Genomic DNA, 10309 nt, shown 5'->3' with positions numbered 1-10309 from the left:
AGACTATTGTTTATCAATATAGAATTTACCAATGATACTTTCAAAAGATGCAACCTCAATACACACAAAAAAATGTCACCTGTTTGTAGAAGGATTTTCTTTTCTGTAGGTAAAATATGTCACAGACAGGTAGTGACAGCAAAAGGTGACAGTGTTCATAGACAATTTGGTGGCTGAAAAACCTGCTAAGGGGTTTATTGTAGGAATTATGATTGTTAGCATTGTAGTTATGTATTGCATGCATTCAACAGAGTAATGGAAGAACTCTGTGTACAAGCCTATTTTTGTCCTAATTTTGTAGAATGGGTTCCTTTGATGTCCATGGGTATCACCTATTTCAAGCAATGAGGTTTGCCATTGAAGAAGTGAACAACTCTAGTGCCCTGCTCCCTGATGTCACCTTGGGCTATGAGATATTTGATACCTGTTCAGAGTCAGCAAGTGTGTTTGCAGCATTGAATATCCTTACTGAATGCACGAGGCCTTATGTGAAAATACAGAACAGCTACGTCAAATACCGACCCAAGGTCATGGCACTGATTGGTCCAGATAGCAGCACCCTCACTTCCACCACATCAAGCATCCTCAGCAACTTTCTAATGCCACAGGTGAGTGTTTGTGTGAATGGGAATACACCAGCCAGCCATACTATACAACTGCTAGTAAGTCTCGCACCCTTAACACAGATTCAATTACTGCTCTGATTACATTTGAAATGTGTATTTATCTTAGTTTGTTTTATGGGTCCTCAGACTACCCAAGACACCTGTTTAATTACACAACAAAAAGACAATGCAAACCATCATGCTTTGTCACAGGAATGTATCTTTTTCACAGTAGGAGTTTCTGCTGAGGTGTCTTTTACCACCGCACTGAGCTCTTTAATGAAGAATTAGAGTTCCTAGGAAAGCCTGTGGGCAATAAGGTTGAGAATAAAATGTTTTTGCTCAATCAGCCATAATTAACTACGTTGTATTGGGTAGATTCTGACCTTCTATGACTTAGATTGAAGATATTCCACATATATTGTCACAAATATTAAGGTTCATGAGAAGGGACTAATGTCTACTTTGCAATATACTAGCTCTGTTAGTATGTGGACTAAAGGGCAGAATTAATGGACTGCAGCTTGATATACATGTTACAGCATCAGATTCTGCACACCCTAATTTCCACAGAATATACAGAAAGATCTCACAACTGACATTTGAATGATTCATTATGATCATGCCCTATATATATATATATATATATATATATATATATATATATATATATATATATATATATATATATATATATATATATATATATGTCAGGAAAGTTTGCCTACCTATGATTAAGGCTCACTGGGAACCGAAATGCCACAGGTGTTGCCGCCCCCTGGGTGTTAATAAAAAGCACCTGTGCCCCAAGTAGAGGTTAAGTGTCCTTCTTGTGATGTATACATATGTCTATCATACTCCTAATATGCGTTCCCTAGATGCCTAGTATATATATTCTCTGCCTGGAATCTCCCATTAGCTTATTCAACCCCATTACCTGAAGATGATCTACTGAAAGCTCTGTCACCTTATGGATGAAAACAAATAACATTTGCACAATGTGTGTCGAGGCCTTGTATGTGGTGTTAAAGGTGCCATGATAATGTTCGTACTAAGTGGAATCTGTAAGCAATGTAGTTTCAGAGAAACTAATCCTGCATTGTCACACATGCAAATGTGTGTTGAAAGTCATCGTGTGAAAGAGAAGGCAATTTAGGAAACATGTGTATGGTAATAATCGCGGCGTTTCTTCCCAAGCCTCACTAAGACACATGACAAGGCGGAGCAGTTACAGTCCAGCCCTTAGGGGACACTATGAAGAGGTGAAATCTATCACTACAGACCTTACTGAAGGGCCTAGTCTTGTTGACTCAGCATTTTTAGGTCTGGCATAGAGATAGACAACAAGAAAACAACATCTAGTCACTGCACTAATCTGCACCCCAAAGGACACATCGAGTCACGACCAATATAAAGAAATAACTCAAACAGATGGGCTCACCAACAAACATAAAGATATTGTCACTACGAAGTTTCAAATTGAGCCTTCCATGGGTAGTGCAAGACTGTTTGCTTAACGACTGCTCCATGACTGTGACACCTGGTATTTCCACAGGCTTCTCAATTACTGTGGTACTTGACATGAGGCCAAATAACCCAGAGGTAATGATTTAACTCATTCTCAAGGAGGTTCAGGAGTGGGTCACTACTTGGGTCAGGTTGCATGTTGCTTTAACTGTGGAGACAGCAAGTTTCTATGGTGGGGACCAGCTAGGGACTAGCCGATTTGTATTGATTCTGGATAATACGTCTACCAGGATTTTGGTTCTTACATTAAAAAACAAGCATTTGCAATGCAATAGGCCTCACATTTTTTTAGAGTTAGAGCTATTGGTGTTGTGATGCTAATGTTTTTTACTTATGTGAGATAGAGCGCTTGAGTGTGAAAGTGATAGAAAGCGAGAGAGAGATGTATAAAGTGATAGAGTTTTTTGCGAGTAGAGTGAAAAGAGAGAATGAGGTAGTGTGTGAAGGAGTTAGAAAAAGGCAAAGTTAGAGAGAGACAGAGAGAGAGAGAGACAGAGACAGAGAGAGAGAGAGAGAGAGAGCGCTTAGTGGTAGGTTCTTACAGCTAGTGAGATAACTGTGATAGAGGGAAGAGAGAGAAATACATCAAGTGATTGTGGGCAAATTACTTCATCTCCCCGTGCCTACCAAAAAACATGTGAACAGCACTTGAACAGTCTGTGTGCGACTCCATCAGTAGAGTATTGAACAACTTATGAAACAAGCTGTTGCAATGTGATGACACATATGCGCATATGCGTCACAATGCATATAATTCCAAGATAGCAGACGCCTATCTTGGAGTGGTGAATAAAAAAATGAAAAAAACATATGTACACAGCAAATAAAAAACAAGCATTTACAATGCAACGGTTTCGCCTTTGTAAAAGTTAGAGCTATTGGCATTGTAAATGACAAATTTTTTATTTATGTGTTGGTTTTGAAAACAGATAAATAAATGGCATTGCCTTTACAATGCCAATAGCGTAATCTCTCGCAAATAGTAAAAATGATTAATAACTAACCTTCTTATCAAAGGACCAAAAACCCTGCCTTAAGTTGCAGTCATTAAAGAGCATGCTGACAATTAGGAGCTCCCTGAGTGATGGTGTGTGTTTTGTAGGTGTGTGTGTGTGTGTGTGTGTGTGCACATGTGTATTGCTGACATGCAATGCTCACATTCAATTAGGAGCTCCCTGAGTGAAGGTGTGTGTTTGTAGGTGTGTGTGCACGTGAGTATGCACATGTGCACGGGTGTGTGTGCATGATCATTGTGTGAATGAACGTTCACGAGTGTGTATGAATGAGCGCATGTGAGTGTGTGTGCATATGCATGAAAATGTATGTGCCACTCTAGTTCGTTGGTCTGCAAGGATTTTTCATCATGCCCTCTGAGGCAATCATGGACCAGAAACAATGTTTACTGCATGTGTGAGTGAAAGCAAGTGAATGTCAGAATGCATATGTCTGTATCTGTGGCAATGTGTTGAAAGTGGTGCGTGCATGTGTGAGGGTAAGTGTGTGAAAGAGAGAGATAGTGTGCAAAAGGCCTTGAAGGGCTGGTGTCAATATGCAACAAATGTCAGCAACTCATTCTCCTGCTCATCTATGCAATCATAATCCAAAATGTACGTGTGTGTTCGTGCATGTGCACTCGTGTAAGTGTGTGTCTGTGCGCATTTGTGGAAGAATGCACAAGTGAATTAGAGTTTGAATGTGTGAATAATGCGTACACCACTCTAGCTAGGTGGTCTGGCATATTCGGCCTCCCATTAACATACTCACTGAAGCAAACATAAACTAAACCAAATCTTGTATGAGAGCTGTAGGGTCTGTTTCCTTTGCGAAAATAAGAGGTGTGAAGCAAATTACCACATGGGAGTCAACCCCGAGCTCCCAAAGTGTCATTGCCTGCAGAGGAATTAAATCAAATCGTGATGCCTATTACCCCTGTCCCTAATCTTAAGGTTCCCAGGTCCACTCCATAAGCAATCCATTGTGTCCTTGTTATCGCGTTTCCTTAACCCCATTGAGATGGACCGAGCAAACCCAATTACACAGATAATGCCTGCGGTAATGTCAGCTCCGGGGTGGTGTCGAGGGGACTGCAGGGCCAGAAACAAGGCCAGTTCTGCTGCCCCTGGGCCGAGGCACACCTCATCCCTGCTCCCGCGTCACTTTCTCTGCCACATACACGCACACACAAACAGGGCCACAGAAGCAAGGCGCTCAAACAGCACAACACCAGCATGAACACCCAACATTCACGCAAACACGCACACTCAAAATGACGTGCGAGCCCAAAACACAATTACAGGAATACTTCACCGAAGCACACACATACAGCAATCAAAACATGCACGCCTATAACAATACAAACTCCTGTCAAGGATGGAGTCAATGATGTGGAACAGACACACTGGCACAAACACAAGCACACCCACACATAAACAGAGGAGCACACACACAAGCAGACACAGGGACACACACAAGCACACACAGATACACATACAAGCACATACACAAACACAGAGGAGCACACACACAAGCAGACACAGGGACACACAAGCACACACGGATACACATACAAGCACATACACAAACACAGAGGAGCACACACACAAGCAGACACAGGGACACACAAGCACACACGGATACACATACAAGCACATACACAAACACAGAGGAGCACACACACAAGCAGACACAGGGACACACAAGAACACACGGATACACATACAAGCACATACACAAACACAGAGGAGCACACACACAAGCAGACACAGGGACACAAAAGCACACACGGATACACATACAAGCACATACACAAACACAGGCATACACAAGCGTACGTACAGACTCATACACACAGGCGCGCACACACACAGGCAAAGTGGCAGTCTGCAGAGGTAAAGAGCATCAGGGCAGTGAGACGGGTGGGGTGAAGTCGGGTTGTTGGAATTCAACAGACGACGGGATAGGCAATATTTAAATTTTAAAAACACTTAACTTGAGCTCCCCGTATCACCATTAAATTGAAAGGTAAAAAACTTGGTTTCTTGTCCCACGCAGGAAAATTAGTTTCTAAACTGTGCGAGTTGTTTTACAAACACCTTAAGTCTCAGACCGTGCGTACTCAAAGCTTTTCCCGGGTGCTGACAGGTTTGCTTTTGCTGCTATTCAAGGAATAGAATGCAGGTTAAAAAAGCAATTTTAGCTGCGTTATTTCCCTGCAAGCTTTCTTCACAGACTGTGATTCAACTTGCCACATACAGCCAACTTTTAGTTGCTTTCAATAGACATCTTATCTACCATATAACGAGATTGTGGTGAGCGTAGAGCCAACCATCTGTGCACCGTTGGTTGTCGGCTGCCATGTTAAAACATGAAGCTCATTTGGCTCTTTGTTGAAAAACAATATAATAACAGCAGCAGTGAGAAGAGTAGATTAGGGGCAGTTTGTTGCTGGTGATCTAATACCGAGATGGCACAGATGGTCTATCAGTCTGTGGGCAAGCACCCTATGTTCTGAGAAGAGTGAGCTGGTAAACAGTGTGCTGAATATGTCCATTACGACTTTATTTATATAGCGCACTTCCACCACAAAAAGGGTCCTTGCCTCTAGCTGACGAGCTAATGGTTAAGAGCAAGCATGTTAATGTCGATAGGTGTGTGCGCTGCTGGTGATAGGTGTGTGCGCTGCTGGTGATAGGTGTGTGCGCTGCGCTGCTGGTGATAGGTGTGTGCGCTGCTGGTGATAGGTGTGTGCGCTGCTGGTGATAGGTGTGTGCGCTGCTGGTGATAGGTGTGTGCGCTGCGCTGCTGGTGATAGGTGTGTGCGCTGCTGGTGATAGGTGTGTGCGCTGCTGGTGATAGGTGTGTGCGCTGCTGGTGATAGGTGTGTGCGCTGTTGGTGATAGGTGTGTGCGCTGCTGGTGATAGGTGTGTGCGCTGCTGGTGATAGGAGTGTGCGCTGCTGCGGATATCTGGCAAAGCAGTTTGTGCACCAGTGATCGGCAGTGAACCTGCTCGTGATCCCTGGTCTATGTGCTGATGCACGTTCATGGCACGTGCTGGCAGATGGATGACTGGGTATACTGTCGTAAGAATATAAATACCGGTGGGAAGCATGGAAGGCCTCAATGTGCCGCCCCTGTTTTGGCACTGTAACCTGAAATGCCGTGGCGCAGACAGTTTGAGAGACTCTGGGCAGAGACACCGAAACGGCTGCAACACTCTCCTTTCTCTCACACTGAGGCCTCCTAAGCTAGCGTGGCCCCAATTCGTTCTGTGTGAGTCAATAGGACATGGTCGGGTACTCACAGCGTGCAGCGATCGCTGTGCTCGTTAGCCACAGTCTCGATGCCGCCAGCTCGGGCCACTGCAAGATAGCAGCTCTGGAAGCCCACGTCGATGCCCACCACGGACATGGCGCACGCAGTTCAAGCGCGGCTCTGTCTGTACTCGCGGGTGGCGCTGAGCGCAGAAGCCGGGCTGCCTCACAGAGAATGGAGGCTATCTCAGGCTCCGCCGGGTACATGAGATTTCCATCACGTGTGTGTTGTTTGTTTTTTTGGGGAGAAGAGGTGTAAAACGCAGCAGAATCGAGTCTGTTTCTGCTCTTTTCTGATTCCTTCTCCCTGGTTCCACCTCCAGCTGCGGGTGACAGCAGAGCTCCGCACCTGTCACCACCCGCAGCCAGGTGCCTGTGAGCGGCCGGACGCCCGGGTTCAGCGCCCACCTGCTCGCGCTTCCCCCTCCAGGCGCTGCTGCCCGGGGCGTATTGAGTGACAGCTCGGGGTCGGTTTCCCTGCTCTTCTTTTATCGGAGAGTTACATTCAAGAGCTCGCCCTTACACCCCTTCGCATACACTTCTCAGAGAGAAAAGTGTTGTGGTGACAAGTTCCTTTCAGGAGTTTTGGCCGCACGTTCAACAATATGCGTTCAAAAGCGGCGCTTTCTCCTAAAATGCCAGATTCTCCGCACCTGGGTTTATCTTTGCGAACAGGCAGAGGTGCTCGCAAACAGCGTGCACCAACCTTCTCGAGTATTCGTCTCTAAGTAATAAGGAAAGACCGGCAGCCGAGAGCAAAATCTCGTCCCTCTCACAGTGTGTGGGCGGAGGGAAGGAGCGCGAGCCGCTCGCGAGATCTTTGACATCACAATCTACATCCGCCTGAAGCTAGGATCCTCCAACGGTATATGCCTTCACATCGTTGACAGCGCAAGGTCGGTGTCAGGTCGCTTTGGTATCCATACTGAAGTCATGCAAAATCTGCAGGTCGCTGTGCCTTCTGATCCGCACGCCCACCCATGTGAAGGACAGGCAAGGATAACTAACAAGTCAGGTCCCGGGCCGGCCAGCCAATCAGAGCGCGTCCCGGGAATGACGTCACGGGGGTGTCCCGGGCCGGCAGCCAATCGCAGCGCGGCCCGGGACAAAGGGGCGGGGCTTAAAAAAAGCACCAGAAACGCCCCCGAATCGCGTTTTCGAGAGAAAACGCGATTGACAGCCTCTGCCTCCCAATGGCTAGCCTCCATTTATGGAGCTAGCCAATGATAGGCAGAGGCGGGTCATCACCCCAGATAGAAATCAAGAGGCTTTGCTAGCGCATGCGTACTTCGTACGCATGGCTAAGGCAAAACCTAAAAACGGAGTGACCTTAAGAAATAGGAGCGGTGGTGCCCTCCAAAAAAGAAAAGAAAAGTGCGATTTTTCAGAGAAGCAAGAGGGCGTGACAGGAGACAAGTAAGAAATATTTTTAAAAGCCTGTTGGGCGATATAATGGATGAACTATGGGGTGGGGAGGAAATTGGAATCAACATTGAGAGTGGGGGATTTGAGGATCGGCGTAGCTTAGTCAGTGAGGTTTGGGGAGGAGAGAAATCACCAATTTCTCCAACTAAAACAGCAGTAGGCCGCAGATTGAATTGGTGAGATGACCGGGGTGTTGAATGGATTGTTAACATGAGGAGCCAACTACCCCAGGGCTGGTAACTCAGAGGTTCTGGCCTTTGACATACATATCTGTTGTCTATCCCAGGCACCAGGAGCAGGGGATTATTGACCCTGTTCCAGGTACTTGGAGACAGGAGCGAGAGCCTTTGTCTTTATTAATGTTTGCCACATGTCACAGGTAAAACTGGTAAACACAAAATAGATTGTGTGCCAGAGCTTTACTGCTCTCTTCCGCGATCTCTGCATAATCTAAAAGGACCACTTGTGTGTGCAACCTGAAAGTATTGGGATGAATTCTCAGTTCCAGCACTCATCCTTTTTTCTAAACCGAATAAAATAAGTGCCATGAAATATGTAACAGCAACATGTAAAGAGCGGAGGAGGCAATATAAATTTAAAGTAGGATTTATTTAAGTAAAATCCAAGGACCCACTGGAGCACAAACCAAAGCGTCTAGATCAGATCAGCTCCAACCGCTTCTCTGATCTAGAACACAGGTAACAACAACATTCCCCATTACATGAGTAACATTCTCATGACACATAGCAATTCTAGAAGTGACATCACAGATAAGGCAGATAAGGCAAACAAGGAAAGAATGATATTACCACACAATACTTGTTTTTACATGACATGGATCTGCTAGACGGTGGCAAAAAGTGTGAAAAGAACTTCACAATTAAAAGTGCTTTTAAAAAACTACCCATTTGAAAGATAGGGTATTTAGTGCGATTTTAAAAAACAGGAAGACTGTGCTGTTCAAAGTATGAACCAATGAACACAAAAAACGGGAAAACTCTGCCTGTAGAAGGCAATTGAGAAAATGATGGAGATGGGAGACAATACAAAAAAATTGCATAGCATAGTTTCGTTTAAGAAAAAGAAACAGCCAAGTGTCAACAAAAGAAAAAGACAGACGACCATAGTAACCCAATTCATGTTTGAAATCCTTGTTATTTAGAATGGAGGAAATCAAAACCACAATTTGTTACGATAATCCTGAGAAGTAAGACTCCTTCATATTAGGGTGCCTTTTAGCTCCATTCAGCAGCTGGTCAAAGATGTTGAAATGGTTTTCATCCTTTCAAAATCTTTCATCCTCTTTTTCTGTAGTCGACACTGTAAGAGTTTACCTTCGGGATGTTTTGGAGGAAGCCGATACAATACCACGTACACTGCAAATTGGAGGAGGTAAAATACCATGTCACGTTTTGACAAATAACCAGGTCCACTGGAATTATGCGGCGGCGGACTAAATTACGCGGCAGGGTTAAACATATTATGCGGCAAGAAAAGGCAAATTATGCGTTATAATGCTGTACATTTTATGATAGTATTAATTTATTGTTTTTACATTTTTACACCTGGTAATAGTGTTTGGGAATAGAGTGCACCTTATTACTTACAATTTAACACCCAAATACAGTAATAAACAACTTAAAGATGACCAGTCAAACTGAGCGGTTTGGTTGAGGGACAGTCGCTCTGTGAAGGTGGGCACAGCACTCACCTTCCAAACTACATAGTTATTTTGAGGATACCTTGGCTTGCATCCTCATGACAGAGTAGTGTCTCTTGTGGTCCTTTCGAGGCCACCTAAAGCAGTAGACTGAACCCGGCTTCCCTAGGTGCAAGTTTTGTCCTTGGTGCGGACACCAATGTCTTTGCTTTCCCCCCTGACTTATCGCGGATATCAGCTCACAGTGAGTAGAGGTTGGATTTTTTACTCCCTTCCAAGGGAAATGGAGTGGAGTGAGTAGCAGATGCAGAGCGAAACTCGTATACACTAGGGACCTCCATACCTATGAGACGGAGTAAACCTTGGCCGTTCGACCAACAGCTACCACTGGAGAGTCAGCAAAGCTTAGAGTAGGTCTCGCTTTTGTATTCCAGGATCTGGGAGAGTAAATGGAAAAGGGCAGAACCAACTCACAGTCCGGCGGACTCCCTACCAGGCCCGGCATCTGGAGAAAATGCTTGGCATTCCGTGTGTTCTATGTTACTCTGTACGATTTAAAGCATTGTAAGATACCTGTCTAGTGGATGAATGCAAGAGTGAAAACTAAACTAAACAGGACTGAAGTGAGTAGGGGGTGGGACATCAAGAAAACCGACTGAAAATCAGGTGGACTCACTGAAGTGGTCTAATGTAAGCCTGGGCGGCCAGCTACGCTCCGTGCACGGAGTGCCGCCTCCTACGCATTTTGCGTAGCCGGCGTAGCCAGGCGGCACTACGCGC

The 10309-nt window shown here is 45.0% G+C and overlaps 1 protein-coding gene across 1 annotated transcript in view; it reads left to right on the top strand.

Moving 5' to 3' along the window:
* The first annotated feature begins 302 nt into the window (after positions 1-302).
* Positions 303-10309, top strand: part of LOC144752477 (taste receptor type 1 member 1-like) — a 91337-nt gene continuing 81330 nt past the window's right edge. Inside the window, exon 1 of the mRNA XM_078640399.1 lies at positions 303-608. Coding sequence (XP_078496525.1) covers positions 303-608 — 306 coding nt within the window. The remainder of the gene's footprint in view (positions 609-10309) is intronic.

Source organism: Lissotriton helveticus, chromosome 5_1, assembly GCF_964261635.1.
Source record: "Lissotriton helveticus chromosome 5_1, aLisHel1.1, whole genome shotgun sequence".
Classification (NCBI taxonomy): Eukaryota; Metazoa; Chordata; class Amphibia; order Caudata; family Salamandridae; genus Lissotriton; species Lissotriton helveticus.
Note: the sequence above shows the minus strand (reverse complement) of the source record. Positions and strands in the feature narration are given on the sequence as shown.